The sequence below is a fragment of the Tauraco erythrolophus genome, chromosome 14, assembly GCF_009769465.1.
Source record: "Tauraco erythrolophus isolate bTauEry1 chromosome 14, bTauEry1.pri, whole genome shotgun sequence".
Classification (NCBI taxonomy): Eukaryota; Metazoa; Chordata; class Aves; order Musophagiformes; family Musophagidae; genus Tauraco; species Tauraco erythrolophus.
The window spans coordinates 13,437,689-13,461,988 of NC_141478.1; the positions used below are offsets into that span (position 1 = coordinate 13,437,689).

The following is a 24,300-nucleotide window of genomic DNA, read 5'->3' on the forward strand; positions in this document are numbered from 1 at the left end:
AACAGAATCACAAAAGCAAGTCTTAACTGGACGACTTAAGCAAGCCTACTTCCATTTTCACATACCTTGGTGCCAGAAAAGAAGAGGTAACTCAGATTTTATGCTGAAAAACTGCTTGTAGGACTCTATAGGAGTAACTGCCTTTGCAGTATTTAGAAACCATCAGGCAATGTCATTTATGAGCTACTTGCAAGTACAGGAAAACCGCAAGATAGTGCCATCCATTACACACATATATTCTCTCGGGTCCGGATGAGAAGGGGTTGGGAATACCTAGCAGAAAGTAATGTAAGACAAGGGAGATATGATCTACGTTTAGGAAAGCATACTGCATCATGCTGCCATATTGCACTTCGACAAATTTTCCTACCAAAGTATTTGTTTTATTAAAAATATCTGAAAATACTTGGGGTATTGGGGGAGAACCTGACAAAACAGTTGAAATATGCATCCGGTACAATCACTTTGTCCATTCACTCCAAAATATTCAGGACTCCCAAGTTGCTCATGGCACAGAGCAACATAACAGTGGCGTCTCCTGGTACCTAGGGGTTCGTTCCAAAACACTGTTAACCTGCTGGTTCAGAAAGGTCAGTATACTTACAGGATCAGTGCACTTTAAATTCCTCAGTAAGAGGGTACTGAAACAGCAATAAAAAAGGAGCTTTGCTTACATGATTATACTTGTGATAACACAAGTGGCTTGACTTAAAAAAAAAAAAGAACGAAAAAAAAGAACAAAGAAACTTTCAGCACATAAACATTCTTACCATGATTCATGAATGTTTACCAAAACTTTAGCAAAGTAACAGAATACTTTATTTTCCTTTACAACCAGTGCTTATCAGGTGAGAATCAGTAACACTGAAATATAACAAACATTTTCCTTGTTAATATTAAACACACAAAGGAAAGAATTCCGCTGTAGAATCCAGTTACACCACGTCTGAACCATGTGTACAATCTTTTGATGTTTTTAAATAAAAAATATGACTGGTTATATAACATTAAACAGTATTAAAGTTTTCATTTAGCATGATGAGTTAATAAATAATTTTTTAAGATTGCTGGATTTTAAAGACTGAGGCTATTTCAGGAAGAAAAGGAGACATCTAGACAGACACATTTATCATTTACGCTGGTCCAATTTAGATCTCTTACGCCTTAGTGCAGTTCCTAGCCATGCGCACACAATACAGCCACATCTGTGCAAGTCAGAAGTCTGAAGAGTCATACTGGGGCTATAAACAGTTAGAAGTAAGAATAAATGAAAATTTCCTTCAGGTGAATTTTCATGAACAGGGATATTGACCCGATTAAATTTATAGGATTGACTGGGGAGCAATGAACATGTTCACAGCCAGCTACCCCCAGCTCAGTCATCTCACACTTGATCCTCACAAAACTTATCTTTAGACACGCACGAATATTCCATGACTGTCACAGGCCCCTAGGGAAAGGGAACGCGACCAAAACATGGGGCAGGAAGAACTGCAGGCAGAAACTAACCTGAAGGGCCTTAGATCATCCCCCATGAGGTGCTTCCATACAGTTTCACATGCTCGCCTCCTATCAAAAATCTATTTAGATGTTACCACTTAAATGGCAAATATCAAAGAACATGGGAAGTGCGCTGCTCACCAAAATCTTTTCAATATTTTCAAAACATGTGTTTGTTGCTACATAAAGTACTTCATACAGCCACCAATACAGGTCTTGTTGCCAGCAGAGTTTAAAAATAGCTTTAGAAAAAATATCAAACAAAATTAGGTGATCCTGATAACTGATCAGGTCTGACCTCATGATGGAGACATGTTTTCTTTAAAATCATACTTAAGTATTTGCTATGAGGAATAATTGTTGGCATCTATAAAAGCTGCATAATAAAAATAAATACTTTCAGTCATTTACAACAAATTAAGAAATATACATTTCACTTAAACAGGTAACAATACTTTAATGGATTACTTGTTAGTCACTGTACAGTCCTGAGCATGTTTTTGCAGGCATAATTTAGGTCATCATTCTTCCAAGTCCACATGACACATGCCAGCTGACAGAAAACTTGTAATACTTCTGAGAAGCAGTTATCTTAATTTAGCTTTGGTAATACCTGTGCAACTGTATAAATCTTTGATTTGTTTTTCCACGCACCAAACAGATTAAGGCAGGCACTGTTGTTATTAGGATTTCTCCATCACCTTTTGACACTGATAAAGCAAACCATCCGGAAGTGCAGAACAAGGCGATCTGAACCACAAAGCCAGCATCCCCGAGTGAGTGCGACAGTGGAGCAGGCAGGGCACCGATGGAAGTAGCTGGCATGCCAGTATTCCCTCATTACCTTAAAACAACAGAAGCCACAGAAAAAAATGAAGTAACAATTAACTTGTAACAGTATCTACAGTATAGTTCAACAAAAAAAGTATCTTTCTCTCAAATTCCATTTCTGCTGTTCTTTTCTCTTCTTACCCCTACTCCTCTAACATGTCACCAAGAATCATGCCTCCTGCGTGTAATCCCAGCTTTGTATTTGTCATATAGCTTCATTCCCATTTTTTTGTCCTGTCCAAAACTCTTCACAGTGCAAGTCTGCTCCCTTGTATAATTTACTGTTTGCTGTACAGTTATACATTTACATCAATCTTCACAGACCCCCTACGTAAGGCAAACAAAGTCCACAGAACAATGCTCCCATCCTTACTATGCTCCTAAAGGTTCCCAGCCTTAACTGTAAGATACCTGCTTCCAAACACTTCTTTTCCTGGGAGAAATTGAGTTGTAAGCAACTTTACAGTATACTTTCACTCACCTATAACATCAACTATATGGAGTTTCAGCTTCTGTTGCAGTGTATTCAGATGTGCTGAAGGGAATCTTGAGATGATGACGTTTTTATATTCTGTTTCACATCATTGGAAAGGGACAGCCAGAGCTTCCCAAAGTCTTCTGTAGTCATTTCCATTGGCCTAAAAATAAGTTCACCACATATCTTAGCAAAATAAGATACATTATTCAGAATATATGTAGTCTCCCAAAAAATCATATCTGGAAGAAACTGGACAATACAGCAAGCAATAAGTAAATATGGATTAGTTTAAATAAACCTCTCCTCTTCCCAGCTTAAGCATCAAAAAAGTTTCTATTAATTGCTTTAGTCTTCTAAATTTAAAAAAAATAAACAACAAACATTATTCTGTGTAAATGGAAGACCAAAGTGAAAGAGACGAAACAAGTTCAATGAGTAGTAGACTCTATTATTGAAAACAAGGTGGATTTCACTATAAACCAGAAAAGTCTACTGGAAAAAGAACACTTGCTTTTTCTACCCTAAAATAAATGCAGTGTTCAAAAATGAGTAAAATGAGTTTTCTTCTTCCCCTGCAAAAGCTGTCAGCCTTTTCATATAATGTGTAGGTCTCTCTACACAAATCACTTATTTCAGTTTGACGTGTTTATATTAAAGCATGTTTTAAAACAACATGCCCTTCTGCTCACTCAGTTCTCACTGGATTTGTACTTCTTCTGGAACTATTTTGAAAGTCTATTAATAACCATTTACTATCTTTAACAGCCGTCTCCTGAAAGGAGGTTGTAGCGAGGTGGGTGTGGGTCTCCTCTCTCAAGTAACAAGAAACAGGACAAGAGAAAATGGCCTCAAGTTGCACCAGGGGAGGTTTAGATTAGATATTAAGAAAAAATTCTTCACTGAAAGGGTTGTTCAGCATTGGAACAGGCTGCCTAGGGAAGTGGCTGAGTCACCACCCCTGGAGGTATTTAAGAGGGGTGCAGATGTGGTACTTAGGGACATGGTCTGGGGGTGGACTTGGCAGTGTCAGGTTAAGGGTTGGACTCAATCTTCAAAGTCTCTTCCAACCTACATGATTCTATGATTAAAATTAGCTGCTCAAGATGAAACCTTATATTTTCATAATCAATACCCAAATCATCTTGCCCTTGTCTAATACTTATTTGAGTACACACATTTTTTAAAACTGCAGCTTATTTTATTTACCTGATGAAGTCCAACAATGATAAAGTTATTGAAAATTCAAGGCGAGTTTCCATCTCTGCTTGGTAATTAACAGAGCCAGAAAAAATTCCCTGTGTACAGATTTTGTCCATCCACACACATTTCTGACAACGTTCCACACTTTGAGCTTCAATTACAGGAAACTGGTAGGTGGGACTCTCCAAAATCTATGTAATTTTTTAAAAGGAATAGAGAGTATAAGTCTTGCTGTCAAGTTGTGTAAGTGGTTAAGATACAGCTATATAATTGTTTAAGTGCCTTTTACTTCTATTTGATTTTTCTTGGACTATTTGGCAGAGATCAGAGCTATCGTTTCTCAGCTCTCATCGAGGATAAAGCAATCGTTAATATCTACAAAAGTTCTATCAGAATTAAAACACTGGAGAAATTGATCTCTTTCTGCCTGTTGGTTTCCCCCCCTTCCTCTAATTACTGCTCAGAGAGACCAAGCTAAATTCTGTAGTTCAGTCCCAAAATAAACTAATACACAAGAGCAAACAACACTGTAACATACCCCAAGCTGTATACTAAAAGCAAGAAGTTGAGAAATCATCCCTAATCACAAGGATAATTTCAAGATTACTCAGCAGTCCCTGGCCTCTCCAAACAAGCTAGATTCTATCTGTGGTACCAGTCTGTGTGGAAACTTAAGTGAATTACAAGACAAAAGTAGCCATGAGATGCCCACTTTCTAATAATGTTATGACAAGTTTGATTCAAGCCAGAAATAGGAAAGATGGAGATTTCATAACCAATTAGCAGTTCCTTGATTAAGTTCATTCTAAAAGAAACATTGTGCTTAATTCTCTTTATCCAGTTATCACTTGCTGAGTGTCTCCAAGGTTTCATAATTCTGTGGTTTTTTCAGCAAAACCTGTGGACAGTCATGCTAACAGGCAATTCCTAAATAGCTTTCCAATTCTTTAAGTGAAGTTTCAGTAAGACCATCACATGCTTTTACCATAGTTAAATCCTAGGTGTAGCTGATGTCAAAAAATAAAGTGACTGACTCCTTCGCAACATCAATTGAATGCATGAGAACAAGAATGACCAATGTCTTTAAAAAAAAAAAAAAAACACAACCAAAACCTGAAGTAACCTTAGACAAATTTCATGTGAAGGAAGAAACTGCATGCCTGCCTATCAAGTAAACACAAAGGAATGCACAAAGCCAATAGTCACACCCAGACAAAAAGAGTCACACAGTGATTTCTCTGGCAGCTCAAGTGGTACCATTGTGAGTATGACTGGTTAGGTTTGCAGTCAGTCATAAACACCAGGAAGAAGCTGAATTCAGAAGTGAAAAATTATATGTACTTGTTATATGAAGACAAGCAGTAGGAAACAAAATTAAGGTGAATTTAAAAAGTGAGATGCTAACTTATACCAAATGACACAAAGTTTAGTATTCAGATTTCTTTCATTACCCTTTAGGATGTGTGCTATAGACATATCACAGGTTTTAAGGAAATGCTTTGGGAAAAAGGCAAGGCTATTACGTTAAACCAAACTGCACACTTAAATCTAAGCAAAAAGCAAGTTCCAAGTGAATTTGAAACATAATGGAAACAAAGTTTCTTACCTGAAAATGTTCTGCTTCTTCAAACACTAAGTTCACAGCATAAAGTGCAGAAGTGGTTTTATTTGAAACAAAAACAGTGAGCAACAAAGAGTCATCTGTCCACACCTTACAGAAATACAGAGCTAAGGCATCACTCTGACAAAGTTCCACTACTTCAGAGTGAGTGAGCTCTTCTAGCTCTTCTGGTAAGGAAGGGACCAACAGTGTTTTACTGGCACTTTCAGACTGAGCACTTGGAGAAGGCTGGAAAATTTCAATATTAGTATCAGTAAACAAAGACGACTCTGACAACCTACTATCTGAAAGTCTGTCATCCAGCACAGATGTTTTTAGGGACTGAGGTGTTTCAAATCCTAAATTATCTTCTACAATATCTGAAGAACACAGGGAGGCTTTCCTTAATCTTGCATGTATACTTCCCTCACAGTCTTCCATGTTAACAGGTGTTGTATCAAGTAAGGGACCAAAATCTGAAGCAGCAATATTTTGGAAGTCTGACGCCCCTTCACTATTTTGAGTTTCGTTTATCTTTGATTTTCTTTTGAACTTCTGAGCAGCTGTGTCTGCTTTCCCCATCTGAAAAGGAAAAAGGAAAAAAAAAAGTAATAATGGGTGGAGAAGTTTCTAGCAACCAGCTGTGTTACTGTTAACAGCATGAAACCAAGTGAGCAAGGACAAATAATGACCAAGGAATCAGTTCAGATGACAAATACAAATAGATTCCAAACATTTTAATGGATCCAGTAACAGGCTTTTGTTGTTATTTCTTACAGGGTATTGGATTAGCCTATATTGCAAGAATGACTCTAGGTTCTCTAAAACATAAACTAAAGGCTCCTATTAAAAAGCAAGCACAGGTAAACATTTTCCAGTTAAATCAGTGATAAATGCCAAGATTTGAGCTGGCTAATATGATGATATCAGTCTTAAAAAGATTACCTAATGGTGAATTCTTTAGTGTTCCACTTATTACCATGCATAAATAAAAAATGGTCTTGACATAGGGCATCGAACTCTAGCCTTACTGCCAAATGAATGCCAACAGCTCCGCAAAGCTGGGTCACGGAATAGCTGTTAGGGAAACGAGATTAAAACTGGAAGCGCAACATGTAAAGAGAGGGAAGTTCTAGCTACTGAATCACATCTGCTCCAGAGGTCGCTTCATCGTCAAGTAATACCCAATTCTTTTCAGGTTCTTTACAAATTATCACATTACAAAAGTAATTTTCAATAGGTTTTCAATGACTTGGAGTTTTTTTGCCTCATTTTACCACAACACTAATTTGATCTCCATTTGCATATAAATATCTGTAACTGTAAATAAGGGAATACATAAACTTTAAACTGGTAAGTCTCAAAAGAACCGCTTACCAGACTGACACCAGCACTTGATCCTAGCCCAACAAACAAAGTTGATGCTAACTGCTGCTTCTCTCTGTCTTCCTCAGAGAGGCTGGCAACTTGATCAGACCGTGATGCAGGAGGATCACCCATCTGTCCTGCTAATAAGCTGCCACAAGAAACAGTCTGTGGCTCATTTTCATTCCCAGCTTTGTTTTCTTTCTTTGGAAGATAGCCTTCTTTTCCCCACAGCTTGCGTACTCCCTCAAGCTTCAGAGTATTGGGCCTAAAAAGGCAAACAAAACAAAGCAGGATCAACCATACAAACACCACGTTCATAAGAACTGCCAACACTCCACTCTGAACAACATCCAGAAGTTCGGTGCTTCGATACACACAGTGAGTAGCAGAATACAAACGAACACTTTTGCATCTGCATGAAGTTCTATGTTAGTAATGTCATTCATTACTTTTAAAACACTCCGCAAATGCACACTTGGACTAGGCTATGTAGTCCTAAGTATAGACCTATGCTAAGTCAGCTCTAGACACCTGCAGTTAGTAGCACAGCGTGTTTGCCAACTCCATCTAGAGTTCCATATGACACTTATAATGTATTTCAATAATTTTTTAAACGTGAATAGAAGCAACATGGTATCTATCTTTCTCCCCAGGAGAAAGATTCTGGGAATCTCTAAATATATTTAAATACTTCTACTGCTGATTCCTTAAAAAAAATTAATCTAAGTTAATGTAAGAGACTGAAATTAGAAGATGCTTAGAAAGTATTTTTATCTCTTATGAAAAGTGCTCATGTTCTCAGACACCCTGAACTCTAGCAGTAGTTAATTCAACAGACACAGGATAAATGCTGTGAAGTCCTACAACCAAAAGCTTCACTCAAGTTTTCTTATGAAAACTGGTAAAAGAATCTGAAAAAGCTTCCAAGATTTCCTGCATACCAATTTACGAGAGTATAAATGGAGTTATTAATTTGTATGAAACTATGGATACAGAATTTATTTGCAGTGTTCTAAAACTTAAGGATTATCTTACACCATCTTTACCGTCACTTTTACGAAAAAAGTTTCCTTAAAAGGCACACTATTGTAAGCCCATAGAAAGTAAGTGCAGCCTGTAAGAAAAAGCAGCCAGAAAAAAATACTTAATCATGTAATCATCATGTAATCCCGTCCCAGTTTTACTGCGTTAACTGTCACTTAATTTGTACTTTGTGAAGAAAGCGGAAAAACAGTCTAACTACATTAGCTTTTTTTCTAGTTATTTCCAAGAAGATGCTATCTGAATTTCTTCTTACATGACTGAGGTTTTCAAGTTCAACTGTATCCTTTTACTTTCACACAATGAAGTAGCAAAGACACATGATATTGACAAGAATAGAAGCTTAAATGTGCTTCGTTTCAAACACAAATTAACTCACTCTTTATGCCCTGTCTCAGCACTATTACCAGATGTATCAGAACCAAAAGATAAACCAGTGGGGGACTGTCTGCCGGTGACGCCAGATAAGGACACGCTTGAAGCAAATGACAATCCATAAGGTTCAAAATTCAGAGCTGCAAGACAGACAGAATCTTAAAATTACAATGAGGCATAAAAAGGCAAGAAATAAATCTATTTTCTGAAAATAGGTATGCTGTACTGCTGCACTTCTCAAACTTCTCATTCAGGATCCTATCCTCATTAAAAATGGATGTTTCTGTTCTCATGGAAGTTTTTTAGATACACACAAGATTTATATAAAAGAGATATTCACTTGGTATTTGGTTTTATACACTGAAATTAAACAGAAATAGTGACTTTCCAGTGTATCACTAAAACATCTGCAGATGCTTGGTATTTGTAGACAGAAGTACTGCATTGGATCTAAATAAGTGAGGTTTTCCATTTGTTCATGAACCTAAATAACATTTGAGTCTACAGCACTATGTCCATATATCACGCTCTGCTTTGCAAACACACTTGACACCTTGGGTGATTAAGCCATTTTCATTAAGACTGGCAAATCAGGGCTCAGAACCAGCCACCTTAGCTATGCTTTACAAACCAAAATGCAGTTTGAATAGCTTCTAAAAATTGTTTTGGACTGTAACATAAACAGTCAATGTTGTGTACTAAGCAGAGCACAGACTCTCTGTTGCAGCCCTGGAACTATCAAGAGGTACAGTCCCTTTCCCTCATCTCCACGCCAGCCTTATACTTTCTTCTTCCCAGCAAAGTGACACAGCAGGGCAAAGCTGCTGGACAACTGGAATGAGAGAATTCTCCTGATAAAAGAGGGGTCAGTGCTAAAAAAACATCCTGTCTCATAAAGAGGGAACAGAGATGCAAGGGGCTTTGTGATAAACAACATCCACATAAAAATATTCAAACTATCAACCCATGCATTTAGTTATCTATAAACAAAGAATTTCAATAAACTCCGTGGACCCCCTTCTAGAATATTTCTGAATATTCTACCTCACCTATATCTCCTCCTGGAATATCTATGAACCAGTGGAAGATGCTAACCAGTACTTGCGACTTCAGGTATTTTTAAATAAATAAAAGCACATTTCTTACCTACTATAGGTACAGGTTAAGATTTGTGTCATAAAATAAATCCACAATGGTTATTATTTCAAATTACAATTTCACAGTCAAGACTAAGTGCTCAGTATAATAAAGTTAGGAATCCTTTGCTTCCACTTTAATAATTCCCATAACTTTCAAACCCCATTGACCAGCAAAGAAACGTGCTCATCTGCAGAACAGTAACCTGCGATAAATGAATAGTTACATATACCAGCTAGACAGACACAGAACTGAAATCTAAGTTGAACTCAGGTTAAGTCTACAGACAAGAGATATATTAAGGTAACATTACTTTAAGAAATAATATTAACTGTACACTTAGATTGTTTGTTAATACCTATCAGGTAATTTATCAGCTATTTAATAAATGGAGTAAACTAACAGTCACCTTTTTCCTGAGAAAGTTTCTCCTCTTGTCTCTGGTGATGAGGCTTATACGGTGCTGCACCACAAGCAAGTCCCTCAGCCACAAACCCATCCAGAAAAGATAAGGAAGCATCTACCTACACAGAATTAAGAAAAATGAGAAAGCAATGAAAGTTTTTTCTATACATGAGCCTGTTATCAGAAGAATATTGTCTTATCAGCAAATCAGGATCTTGTGTCTCACAACTCCCATATCTACCAGTGAAGTTGCTGTATTAACAAAAACTGTTCAAAGCAAGTATGTTGAAACAGACTTTGAGCTAGAGATTTGTAATTTAACTCCTCCGCTATTGATTTTTTGTCTAAACAAGAAAAAAAGAAGAAAAAAAAAAAAGCAGAGTGGAGTTTCCTAAAATAGTTGATCCTATCATTACATGAAACTACTGTATTCAAAAAGCCTCCCCCAAAAAGCCTCAGCAACATCAATATAATTTTCAATCATTTATCATGGGGATTTCAGTGTCAAGATCAGTAGTTTCTAAATAGGCGGCAAACCCTTTGACTTAAGCAGCAGTACCATATCACTAAAGCAGGCCTAACTTGTCTTTAAAAAAAAGACAATGAAAAATAAATCAGTGTATGAAATCATAATTTTGTTAAAAGCTACTCCAGCTTACTATATAAACACTATGGTTATCTTTTGGTATAGAACATTACGATTCATCACATATGCCTGTAAAAGTATGCTTCTGAAAACTCACTGTGAGCAGACTAAAGACTGGCACCTGTCAACACTGTCAAATATCATTCATTTTGAAAACACTTTTAACCAAAATATTCAACCTCCTGAACTACAAAGAGGTTCATGAAGAACACACGTTGCAGCTGTCTTACCACCATGTCACTGCAACTAGCATCAAATGGAAGTAAGTTTCTCATCAGTGCTTTGTCTTCATACAGGTGCTTCAATTCAAAGGCATATTGTCTCATGCAGGTATCTAGAGAGCTGCTGAATTCTTGGATCAGTCTCTCAACCGTCTTCGAACAGGAGGTATGTGATGCTATCTTGGTGACTGCAGCCATTATCCACACTTTAGTTTCAGAAGTAACAAAATTCTTCTTCAGCAGGCTGTGTAGCTTTGTCAGAATAACTTCTGGATCAACATCTGCAATAAGGCTGGAATATTCCCCCAACACCTATTCACAAAGAACAGACAAAATATGCATTTAGGCATACAGAACAGTGCTTTCAGGTTTGAAATTAGAACGTAGTACTAACGACACAATAAAATCCACCTCATATTCAAGAAACTATTATTTAAACATATTCTGAATTATTTCTTGACCGTTTTGTGCTTTAAATGCAAAAGGCTTGAAAGGATCTTTGTGTTTACCTCAGCAGACTCCAACTTTTAGCTTCCTAAAAATCAAAAAGCTGTCTTGAAAAGAAAGTTAAACGTAGCAATTAAGCCCTTACAAAACATGATTTGCTCATACTGCAGCCTCTTCCTTGGAGGAAGCTTACTTGGAAGCTGGCTTACCCAGGTGCCGAACAATACTAGCATAGCGCTTGGCCAGTCACCTGCAAGGCTAAAACTGCATTTCACAACCACATCTGGCCTAATCCTGATGAAGACAGAAAGGCTCTCAGCATGCAATCAGATTCATGTGGCTGCTAAGCCATTCCAATAGTCACCTACCTTAAAGGGAGGAAGTCAGCTTTTCCACAAACTATGACAAGCTAAGTAGTCATCAGGCACCAAGAGGTCACTAAAAATAGACTTAGCATAATATTTTGACTTCAAGTAAAAACAGCATATTCATGACTAAAAATAAATCAGTTAAAAATATTTATTAAAAACATCACCACTTTTTGACAGTTTCCTCAGATCTGTGTATTCAATTTTGTCCATGTGTCTACCTTACCCAACTCATAACTTGAAGGAATTTCTGTGGATACAATGCATCTTCCTCTTCCAGTAATGCTAAATAAGACCGTACTGCATACATCCGTAGCTGATCATCATCTTTTTCATCATCAAATCCTAGATAGAAAACAATATATATTTTGCCTGAAACGCAAATAACACCTCCCATCAAATATTTCAAAGTGCATTTTAAGAAAAAATAACCACATGATTAAGGAATCCCATCTAATTCTTCAGACCATTTAGGGAGCTACTCACCTTCAGCCAACAGCCTCAGAAAGTTGTTTGGGATATCAGGATGCACAGCGTCACCTCCAACTGAAAACACGGCATTCATTGTTTGGATGAACCACTCGTTGCCAGGGGCATACGTGTCCAGATGTTAAGGAATGAAGTGCTAAGGTGTAACTTTTTCTTTCTTTTTTAGTGCACTCCCTAAGGAAAACAAGTTTTCCACAAATAAACTACCCATTTTGCTCTCTCCAGTAAGTTGTGGGCCTGATGGTCAAGCATCAGCTCAATCTCACCGAAGAGGAAACATTCCTGTATCTTTTATAAAGCGTTTCCTGTAAACTTCAGGAAAACTGGTGGTCAGGTAGAGAAGTTTTAAATTCCTGCCCTGTCGAAGAAGCCTGCGCATTAACTTAACAGCTACCCATTACGTGCAGTTTGCTGGCTTGCCAATCAGTGCATCTTAACTGGTGCATGAATAAATGTTAAGTTTAAGCAGACTTCACACAAGGATTTAGCTGTGGAAACCTGTCCTACTGTATTTTCATTTCACACTTGTTCTGTGCTAGCTTTCCAGCACAATCTTTTGAGTTTGTTTACCCAGTATCACTTGATCAATGATAGACTAGCTGTTTCGGTGTTGATTTAGTGAAAAAACTTAATAAACGTTTTGAAGTACTCAGCTGAAAGCAACATTGCTTTTTTTATATATTTAAAATTTGAGCAGCCTTTGCTAACTTTGGAAGCTAGCTTCTGCCTTCCCTCAAATAAATCCCTCAAATTACTGAATGGAAATTTTCAACAGTACAGAAACATTACTATTATTGTCTTATTTTTGCGTACTGCATGACAACACAGCTTTTTTTGGATGCTACTCTGTGTCAAGCAGTGTGCAAACAGGATGGTAAGGGAGCTCTCTTAGAAGAGCTTACAACTCAAATTAACTGACAAGAATACATACAGAAAAATCAGGCAATGGCAAGCCTAACAGCAATGTCCACCATATGCCAAACACCTAATCACCACTTTCATCTTTTTGGCATAGTAATATTTTATTTCTCTGAAAATGTGTTGTTACTGAAATCCACACACCAGTGAAGAGCTCTCCAAGAGGAAGACCATTCCCGCAATTACAGAACAGCACTCAAGGTAGAACAGAGGCATCTCTCTCCATGCAGTGGTATAAGACTTCAAAGTTTTAATTTAAAAATACAAGGTTTAAATGCTAAACTCCAAAGCCAAAATAAGGTATTTTGAGTGCCATTACCTTCTCTCAGTGAAATACAAGAAACACTGTGGTCATTTTTGTATGCGTTTTCTTTTGCTTTTTTTTTTTTTTGGCATTTGAAAGAGTGGAATGCACAGCTGTAACACTTCCCACTTCAAAAGAACATGAGAGATGCTCTGAAAGATACAAATGCTACATTTGCCTCAGCTTTGACTCCAAATCTTCAGAAAAATAAAAGGATATTTCTCAGCTAGCTCTGCTATTTTGCCAACTAAGTTGATGATAGTATATTCTTCCTTGCTTTCTTTTAAGTAGTCAAGCATCTTCTGAACTATGACAACTACATTTTGTCCATTTGTAATTCTATAGAGAAGCTCTAAAGTCTGAAAGAGAAAGCAAAAAATATATTGATTGGCTCTGATGACTCAAAAAGGGAAACAGGCAAACAGAAACACTTTACTGTGATGTCAAATTGAGCAACTGTCTTTATTTGGCAAATCTTAAGTGAAATACACTGCTTATCTACCCAGCTTGTCACATTGATACTGTTCCTAACTGCTCTCTCACAACAACTGAGACATACCATGCCTTTCGCACTATTCATTTTAGAAAACCTATCACTCATCTTAAAAATTAACTTAATTTTTGATGTTTAAAAATTCACTGACCTCCCTTTTAATAATGGGATCTGGATGGTCCAGACATTCAATTATTGTCATCTGGTGCTGTAGTGCCAGATTAGGATCTTGCTGGACAACATAGGTCAGAGCCTTTAAACCTAGAACACAGGCAATTGGAATTGATACAAGAGAATGTATACTGCTATGATCAAATTAAAAAGATCTTAATGAAATCAGATATCCTTACCTAAGTATTTCAAATTAATTTTGGGTGACAAAACAAATTTTCCAATGCACTTGGCAGCCTTTTCAAGTAGTTCAGATTTGGGATGAATTGTATAAATTGTCTGGACACATTCAAACAAGATGGCTGTGGAGGTGGGTGGAAAAGGACACATAATTAATGGGTATTAAATACTTCTATAGGGAAAAAATTTTCATCAAGCAAACAAGTTCATTGACTGTATCCAGGAATTGCGGTGTTGTCCCACCCCCACTGAATCTAACTGTGGAATATCTACTGACATAAGTAAAAACAAGATGAAAGACCATCTCCCTTAGTATATACATGTTTTTTTATTAGCCTTTGCCATTGTGCATACAACTTTCTGTCCTTAAAGTTCTTCCAACCTTCAAGTCTCCTACAGTTGCTCAAGGGACTGGACTGGGATGGTCTTTAGAAAGCCAATGGACAACTATGAAGGATGTGAGACAAAGTATTTTTCAATAATTCAAATGATTTCCTAGCTACTACTGACAGTGAAAATCATCCCCAGAACACTCTTATTAAAAAAAATAAAATTAAAAAAAAAAATTACATAGTTTGAGAAAAAGGTAGAAGTAAATGAAACAACACAAAAAAACCCGTAATTAATCCTTTGTGGCAGCACTTTGGGCAAAGATTCAGACCAAGTTACTCTCTCCAAGTTAAGTGGCATTTAAAATCATGATGTAATTTTTAGTTGTTGTAATGTAATTCAGTCTCTAACTGAACTGTCCAATAGACAACCACCTACTTTTCTTAAGCATTACAAAACTAAATCTGAAAAAAGACTAGCATATTAACAACTCAATTGCCTACAAGAAGCAAGAAACGTGCAATAACTAAGGACTTTGTGTAAGAAAGAGTAATCACTCAATTACATTTTTCTTTTGTCTTGGATCATCAACTAAAGTTTTATAAAAAGCTTATCATACCTGAACAAAAACTACATACCTAAACGCCATGTCCTTGCATAAATCATAACAAACTGCCCACTTTGGCCCCTTAAGTGTATAAAACAAATTTACTGTTTAACTCTTAGCAACTGCAAGTCCAAATTGAGGACTGTATTAAAGGTAACACACCTCCCCATGTCTTGTATGGTCTTGCCTAAAAGAATAGAAGCAATAAACTGAATACACTAAACGTCTGACAGATGCTTCCTCATGTATTATCTACTAAAAGAGACTACTTCCCTTTTCAGTGGAAGTGAAGCTTACGCAATGCTTTACAAAATATATATCAAGTAAGCAACAGACATCTAGAGCTGTGGGCAATGGTTCCCCCCCCCGCCTCAGTGATGTTTTAAAAGCCTCAATTTTCTCTCCATTCCATTAGCACAGGTACTTTGGTGACATCTACGCAGCTTTAACAATAAAATAATGGCAGGTTTGGTTTTTTTTTTTTTTAATAGTGAAACAGCTTTTAATGTAGGGTTCTAGAACATCAGGTCTGGGTGTTTGGGGAGACATTAAGACCTGGGGAGGAGAAGGCAAAGAAAAATCCAAATAAGTTTTTCCTAATAAAAAAGCTGAGCAATTTAACAGTTCAATTATTCATTTTGCTTTGTTCTAGCAACAAATACAGCTTTCTCTGCTGAGAAGATAATTAAATTAACAGTCTTCTACCATGTTCTAGAAATTTTAAATTGAGATGTGTGTCCAAAATATCTTTTCACAGGCACCACTATCACTGAACTCTCAAGGTGTAATTTTTATTAACTGTGGCTAGTTAGAGAAAAAGCCCTACACAGCTGTAAGGAATTGATGCTGTCACTCTTGCACACTTTTTACTGCCTTTCTCAGGACAGTAAAAAAGAAGATCTAAGCATTTCTAATAAACAGGACTGTATCACTAGGATTTTTCTTTTATCATTTATTTCAGCTGAAGCAATGTTCAATAAGAGCTTTCATGAAGAAGATGACTTTCTGCACTTAAGGCCAAAAACAATGCAAACATATGATAGAGGCTTTTCAGTCAAGATGAATTCCCAGTAAATAAAAAATGTTTTACTTCAATGATAAAAACCCACCCTGTACGGTAATGTATCACTTGTTTTACAAGTTACTAGTTGGACACTTCAGAATATCGTTGTGTATTAAGACTATAATTAGATTTTTCAAGAGTACTGCACATGTATTTTAGCATGATCAACTACTCACATTTTCGATTTTCCAAATACTGATAATAACAAAAAATAACATCACCCACCGTATGTAATATTGTGATTTATTTCTGCTCTTCTTAAAGATTCATCTAGAACATCATACATCAATTCGCTTGTCCTGTTCAACACAAAAAAATAATTGAAAATTATTTGCAGTGCTAACAAGCATGTAGTCTTATTTTGCCATACAGCTGAAACACTAGAATTGAAATCTTTAACGTGAATCATTCATATCCACAGGTTCACTTTAACATGGAAGAGCTCTACAACATGTTTCTAAACAGTATCTAACAAGATGTTTGCAGCTTTCAAAAGAAACATTTACTGTATCACAAGAAAAAAAACCATTTCCCTCACTGCTTGTATAAAAAATACAACAAACAGCAAAAGGATCGCAGACAACTAGGTCCTCAGGAAACGACACCACCCTTTAAGGCATCTTTACTCTGGATTTTCGCACAGTTGTTTGGTAAAATAGTAACAGAAGTCCCAGCAAAAATCTATTTCAAGTATATTCCACAATAATCAATTGTTTAGCCAAACTAAGAAACTAATTTTGCAGTTTAAAAAGTATCTGCTCACTGTATTCATTAATAGCAAATGTATAAGATCAATACTGAAATCATCTTATATAAAAAAAAAAACCACACACAAAAAAAACCCAAAAAACCCACCACCAAACAGAAAGCTGTCTGTGAGGTACAGGTCATGACTGTATTCTTTGTACCTTCAAAATATTAATTACAGAGAAAGTTCCAGTTACCTTGGATCATCTTTTCCTAACAGCCCCAATATTCTTAAAAGCTGAATTTGTAACCATGGTGCTGGCACGCTGTGATAGTTGAAGTCAATAGGGAGCTTTCCTCCCACTACCTGCTTTAGGATGGTTACAAAGCTCCCAGTCAAGTCCTTGTACCCAGATGAGTTTTCCTACATAATGAAAAAGAAATACAATTCAAATACCTTGATATAGCACCTCAAATGTAAAAATAATCCATAAATCGAGTAAGAATCAAACACCTACACTGACGGTTTAATTTCTTTAAATTCAACTTCTACTCTCCTCCCCCAACACTTGTAAGCTCTTCACTTTAAACCTATGCTATTTTCTTACAAATTTGCAAAGAGAATGAATGTAACTTGAAGGCAACAGTAAAAAAGATAATAATTTACAAGCGAACTTCAGCAAACCCTTTAACACACTGTAGAAATTAAATCCTCTAGCTAAGGATGCCAACGATGCTGAACATTTGGATCATGCAAGTCGATCCGACAAGCTAAACGGAGAGCTAGCACAAACAAACACAGCAGATACCCATGATCACATAAACCAACTTTTCTAACGGTTACAAGTAAGCTTTTCCTGCAAAACTCCTGTAAAGTACAGCGTATTTAAAATTAAAATACATACATTTATAAAAATAGCTCCTAAGTTCAGCTGCACTTTTCATTCTTTGCCTACCTTAATCATTTGAAGATAAATATGCAAAGAAGCAGCCATGACTCCAGCATCTCTGTCACATAAGGCTTTCCGGAACTTATCATGAATATGCTGAACTTGGTTAGGAGCAATGAGATAGAATTTATATAAAGCTTGAACAGCTTTTCTTCGGATAATTTCCCTGGAGACAAACGAGATTTACAAAAAATAAAACGAAGCTGCTTGTGTATTTCAAGTACTTAACAAAACAACTTGCACTTGTTATTTCTACAGCAATGTAAAATTATGAGGCCAGTTATCAGAGCATCACAATTTGGAGAGAGATGAGAACCCACGTTTTATACATTTGATAACAAAGGACTTCGCAAATATATACCATTTAAGTGAGGAAGTGTCAAAGCAATCTTAAAAGCATAGCAGGGCTTGATGTCAGATTGACAATTCAAAAGAACAGCCACCAAATAAAACAATGAAATTGGCCACCGCTAGTCTGCTGTGGTCACATGTGCAGCTCCAAAAAGTATCTATCAAAGTTCCTGAGTCAGTTCATTCCGCGGTTCCTTTTCTAAACAACACAACTCTTATAATGTTATCCTCTATGTATGGGTTGTTATAAATCACAAATCGAACAATCCAAGGGTATTGTATCTGCAGATACACTTTTACCAAAGTTTCTATAAAGAACTTTATTTAAAAAAAAAAAAAAATCAGTTAAGTACTAAAAGGATCCCCATCTGTTTCTCCACTTACTCTACAAACACTTCTTCATCGAAATATTTGTTAAAAGGACTCCAGCAGATAAATTCAATTACATTTACCTGTCAAAACTGGTTATGAAAAAAATTAGTAACTATCCAATACTCAGTCAAGACTGCAAATGACTCAAGAATCCAAGAGAAAAACTAGGAGAGGAACAATTTCCAAAGGTAATGATTAGAAGGACCAACCCAGAGAAAAAACACCAGTTTATTAAAACTACCTACAAAATCAGGCCATCCAACCATACAAGGCCACTTGAAATTTGTAAACAAATACGTACTTAGAATGCTGGAGTTTGTCTTCTATCAGGGGAAGAACAGCTGGAATCATCTCCCGTGGAAAGATCTGGCTGACAATGGTTAACGCCATACATATCTCTACTAGATTAGTGCTCTGTAAGTCCTGTTACAATCATTGAAATAAGACAGTCATCTTTCATCTAGAATTTTCAATTCTGCACAGACATAGCCCAAATCCTTCACAAGCAGGCTGGATCTAGCCCATCTACAGCAAGCATCCTGCTGCCAGCCATTCTGTTGTCTGCTTGTGTTTGAGAAGTGTCAGATGCCACTGAGCTGATCAAGTTCTTTTCTTCCCTTATACAGGGCAAGCCCCTCACATTTCTGTTACAGAACTACATTCATATTTTAAACATATTCAGGATTAACACATAAACCTGCAGTCAATGTTTCTTTACTGAAATAGTTTGATGATTGCAAAACTATGCTGAGTCCCCAGTTGGATCAGTGGGATGAGTCACTTCTCACAGAATTTAACAGTATTCTCTCTAGTGCCTTTGATCTAGCCCAAAGAATTAAAAAAAAAAAAAAAAAAAAAGAAAAAAGAACAAGCTCAATAATACTGCCAGTTACATATTTGTACACTAAACTAAAAGATTACCTACTCCCTAAGCAGAGAATGCAAATTACACGTAACATTCTACAAAAGAAAGAATAAAAGTTCACAATCTGTCCCAAATACAATTACAAATGGTAGATATAGCTCACTGTAACCTTAAAACAAAAAAGCATGCATGAATTCATCAAATACAAGACTAGAATTATTTTTCAAAACAAATGAAACATAAAAGATTTCCAGCTCACATCATTATTTGCTCTGGCCATCTGTCCCAGATAAGATTTTAGTGCTTACTTTGGTTTAGTTCTTTGTGGACTCTCATTTTTTTTCGCTTCTTTCTATATCCTTACTAGCTTCAAGTCAGATTTTTAAAGATTATAACAAGTTTTCAATCCCAACAGCAAAATGAGCATCACTTTCAGTCTATAATTTACGTAGCTTCAGCCTACTGTAATATAAAAGTAATCATTACGTAGAAAGTTGCTGTTAAGTCACAACTGCTCCATGTAAGAGGCAGTAATACAGAAGATGACACCTACAAAAATATTCCTAGGCAATAGATTCTCAGTGTCATTCCAAAGCGTATTTCCATTTTCTATCAAAAAGTCTCTAAAGAACTCAAAGAAGTCAACAGATACTTGCTGTCAGCTAAAAGCAAAAGTTTACACTGAAACACGCATGCATGGCTCCTCCTGGAGTTGAGAATATGTAGAACTAACCGGTACATTTTATAAAGGAAATTTTATGGAAAATATTTTAAATTATAGTTTCAACAGCAGGAATGTCAAGATTAAATTAAAAAGCCAGGGAAAGCCATTTCAAATTTTCATTGCTAACCAAAGAAACAGCAACTTTAAGAGAGCAAGATAGAACTAACGAGTACATAGCTTAGATGTTGCGTGACACAGAACGGGAAGAATTGGTCCAAGTTTAGTTTACCTCAAGACCTCCAAAAACACTGTACCTTCACAACGGTGTTCACAAGTAGAAGTAGCAGTTCATGATTTTCATGGAGAAATAAAGAAACTGCCAAGTAACCTACAAAAGAAAGCAGCCACCATTACTACTTTCAAGCAGTAACTAACTTCAAGATAGAAAACTTAAGACTGTCTGTAATACAACATGAGCTAATGCAAACAATTCAAAAAAACCCCTTTTTTTTCCTTTCCAGGCAAACCAGTTATATTTATGTTGCAGTAAAGCCCAACAAAGAACAGCTAAGAATTCATAATCTGTCAGAAATAAGAGACATCACAATACTGTCCTAGCTAAAAAGCAGCCAAAAACACCTTGAGAAATCACTTCCTGGAAAACGCGTATCTTCTCTGCATGGACAAAAGTATATTCCTTCTCGACAATGTAACAAACGCACTTCCTTACGTTTCTTTCTCTTTTTTCAAAAAATAAAGTTCCATTTCAAATAAATTTTATATTCAACTTGGAATACAGAAGTGAATTCACCATCCTACGCCAAAAACTCCCTTGTTACTTCTTAACAAGGAGGAAGCAATTCCAGAACCCCAGAAAAGAAGCCTTCCAGAAAACTTTTTCTTCAAGACCTCTTCCGTTTAAAATAAGGGCCTTAAAGCAGGGGGTGGGGAGGCTGTGCCACAACTCATGACATCATCTGTATTACAGAGATGGATTTTGAAAAAGGCCTTGGTTCATTTAGGGCCAAGGGATCGAAACGAGCAACTTATAACTGTAAGAAGTAACTTGCTATTGTCTGGGCTATCAGACTGATCTATCTGTTTGTGAAACTATGGACCTGATCACCTTAGCACACCTGCAGAAGTGTAGTCACGGGCATTCATCAAGGGTCACGCTGGGTAAGAGTGACCCATCTTGACTGGATCAACTGACAACGCTTCCTTAATACAGACTTTGGTATACTGCACCAAGAACAGACAAGGTTGTCCTCATATATCATATAACTGCAGAACAGCAGAAAAAAACAACACACATACATGCTCTTGGTAACATCGTTTTACCAGATCAAAGCTTAAGGGCACTTCATGTCCAGAAAACTTTAGGCCACCTACATTTTAAGAAAATAATGCTGCTCCACCAAAGCCTTCTCAAAAAAAGCCCTAGTGTGGAAAGGTCTCAAACCAGTTAATAGAAAGACACAGTGGTTCTTGACACTTACAGAGGTCACAGAGTTTTCTTCAAAACAGGTTACCACCTGCCCTCCCAGGTTTGGTGAAGATAGAATTTCTCAGTCCCTACCAGAGCATCTGTGCACTGGCTTTCATTACTCAGGGATAAAGCAACTTTAAATCACCACTTGTAACACATTCTCTCAGAAACTCCAATACTTGAGTGGATGATCCAGATGAAATTCAAACACAGGATATCAAACAAGCATATCCCACAAGACATTGCCTTCCTTCTGTGTATGCAGACATAGTATTGCTTGAAGTTAAACCATATTCTCTGCAAACAAGAAGAAATGTCTTCACTAGGCAGTTGAATCAGCAACTGCAAGGACATTCTCCAGATGAGACAGGCTGACAGCTACTTCAAACTAAGTCTACTGGAAACACATTAATAGCCAAACTGGCAGGCAAGGAAATCACAACGGCACGAAATTTCAAAAAGTCTGAATGAACCTTCCAGGTTTCCTCAGAAATTTCTGCATTTATGCTATAAGGACCTTCCTATTTGCCTCATTTCCTACAACTGTTTCTAAACTTAAAAAATCCTAAAAGTACCAAAACAGAAAATATTTTAGGGCCACTTTGCTAACAGCAATAAGCCCTTTATAAAAATTCTAAACAACTATCTGTACGTAAAATACTGAGAAACCAATACTATGCTTGTGGAAATTGTCTGACATTAACATCTTTGTCTACTCTTGTACCACAGTACATGAACAAGAAACCAAACTCTGTCAGAAGCTCATTCCCAGCTTGATGTTTTTTAAACAAAGTTTCTCGTAAATTACTTGTTTATTGGTGTCACAATTCAAAACAATGAAAGAACAACTCATGATTTAAAACCAAAAATAATCTCCCCTGCTTTCTGTTCTATAAGCAGATAGGGAGCAGTTCACAAACTAGGGATTTAGTTACTTCCAAAGAGGAGTGGAAGACTATGAAACAAGCACAAGAATGTTTTAAGTTGTATTTTTAGATGAATTATAAATCCTAAGAAAATTTAAAAACACAGTTTGAAAATATTATTAAGGCTACAGTCCATTCACATACCAACTCTTTTCTCCAAAAGATTTCCTTGCTGTGCAAGCTTGATTGCATGGATATATCCAAAGGAAGACTCGTACCCCAGCATTTCACAATAGATGAGTCTCACCATACATTCTTTCATCAGCCTCTGAAATATCACAAATAAGTTACTGAGAATTTTAAGTCAGTCATGTTTTATGCTCTTCTTCACTGCTCTAATAAAGTAGAGGATTTTATCTGATAGAAACATACATGCATTTGCATCAGTTTTCTAAAATCAGGGTACTCGCAATTTTTCCTTTGCTATGAACCTCTTCTGCCAATCAACATTAATTTTTGACCGCAAGAGCAGAACTTACCATATCATAGAATCATAGAATTACCTAGGTTGAAAAAGACCTTTAAGATCACCAAGTCCATATATTACCCTTAAAAGGTATTATCGTATTTTGATTAGCATGTGATTAAAAACACTAATAACACTAATTATAACATAAAAAAATAGGAATTATCTGAAACGTAAGATGATCACACTGCTCATGCAAATTATTTTTTACCAATCACTACACTGACCTAGGATGGGTTTTCACTATGTGTGAGGTAAAACTTCTCCCTTCAAAAATTCTCACGCTGGGGCCTGAGATATGCATTAACTAGCTCAAACCAGAATATATATACTCCTGCAACTCAGACATGAGCAGCAGGGCACACACAGCACTGCTTCTGACATAGCACAAATTAACTGTAAGAACAACGTCAGCCTGCAAAGAATGGTATTTGATGGAAGCAGCTCATCATGTAGCTTTTTTGTCTGCATTACTTCAGAAGCTACAGAATGACAGACTCTGAGTGCTGTATTGCTACACTTTATTCACATCAAACAGAATCACAGTGTCCTCCCCATTTTAACCACGGTGCAAAACCACAGACAGTGGTACCTTTTGATGCTGGTGATTAAATATGTATAATAACCTGTGCACACCACCTGGTAAAACAAGTGAGAACAGTGTTTTTCTTCACCTTTGGTCTGCTATTCCCACAGCCTGTAACCACTAACAGAACTCACAAGGGTCGTGGTGGGGGCAGAAACTGTTGCTTTCAGACTGGTTAGCTCCTGCTGGATTAATTTTTCTTCTTCCTAGAAAAGATTAAACTTATTTTAACCTCGCATAAATTCTGGAGGCAAAACATTTAAAAAAGTGAAAGGCGACACGTTAATTTAACAGTATTCCACTGTCTTCCCAAAACCAGCATACACCTGCTTGTTTCAAGCACTGGAGGCAACGCTTCGCGGCCGCGCTTTCCCGTCCCGTGCCCCCCGGGGAACGGCACAACGCGGCACGGCGCGAACACGCACTGCGGGCAGGTTTCTCGCCAGGTACCGGAGCTCAGCACGACACGGCCCCGCGCCGCGCCTCAGCAGCCCGCCGCGCCCGCGGCACCCCCGGGGGGCCGGAGGAAGAGGACAAGACCCGGCCCCCGCCCGCTGCGACGCGGCGGGAGGAGCAGGACGCCCGGCCCGCCCCGGGGCACAGCCCGTACATGCTTGGAGGTGAGCGCCGTGATGCTCCGGATGAGGCTCCCGAGCCGAGAGGTGGCCGAAACCCTGCCCGGGCCGCCGGCGCCGCCCTGCCCGGCGCCCGCGTCGTGCTGCCCCAGCAGCGCGGGCAGCGCGCTCAGCGTCCGCTCCACCACGTCGCTCAT

At 37.3% G+C, this 24,300-nt stretch overlaps 1 protein-coding gene across 1 annotated transcript; it reads right to left on the reverse strand.

Moving 5' to 3' along the window:
- Positions 1-707: 707 nt before the first annotated feature.
- AP4E1 (adaptor related protein complex 4 subunit epsilon 1) lies at positions 708-24,300 on the reverse strand. The gene is given in 22 exon segments (XM_086620117.1): positions 708-2,344; positions 2,813-2,878; positions 2,881-2,969; positions 4,016-4,200; positions 5,616-6,191; positions 6,987-7,242; positions 8,398-8,533; positions 9,940-10,054; positions 10,812-11,114; positions 11,844-11,962; positions 12,104-12,216; positions 13,548-13,687; positions 13,973-14,082; positions 14,172-14,294; positions 16,398-16,471; positions 17,117-17,283; positions 17,816-17,975; positions 18,834-18,955; positions 20,376-20,449; positions 22,621-22,744; positions 23,663-23,734; positions 24,139-24,300. Coding segments are annotated over 22 exon segments (3,447 nt in total). The 3' UTR covers positions 708-2,183.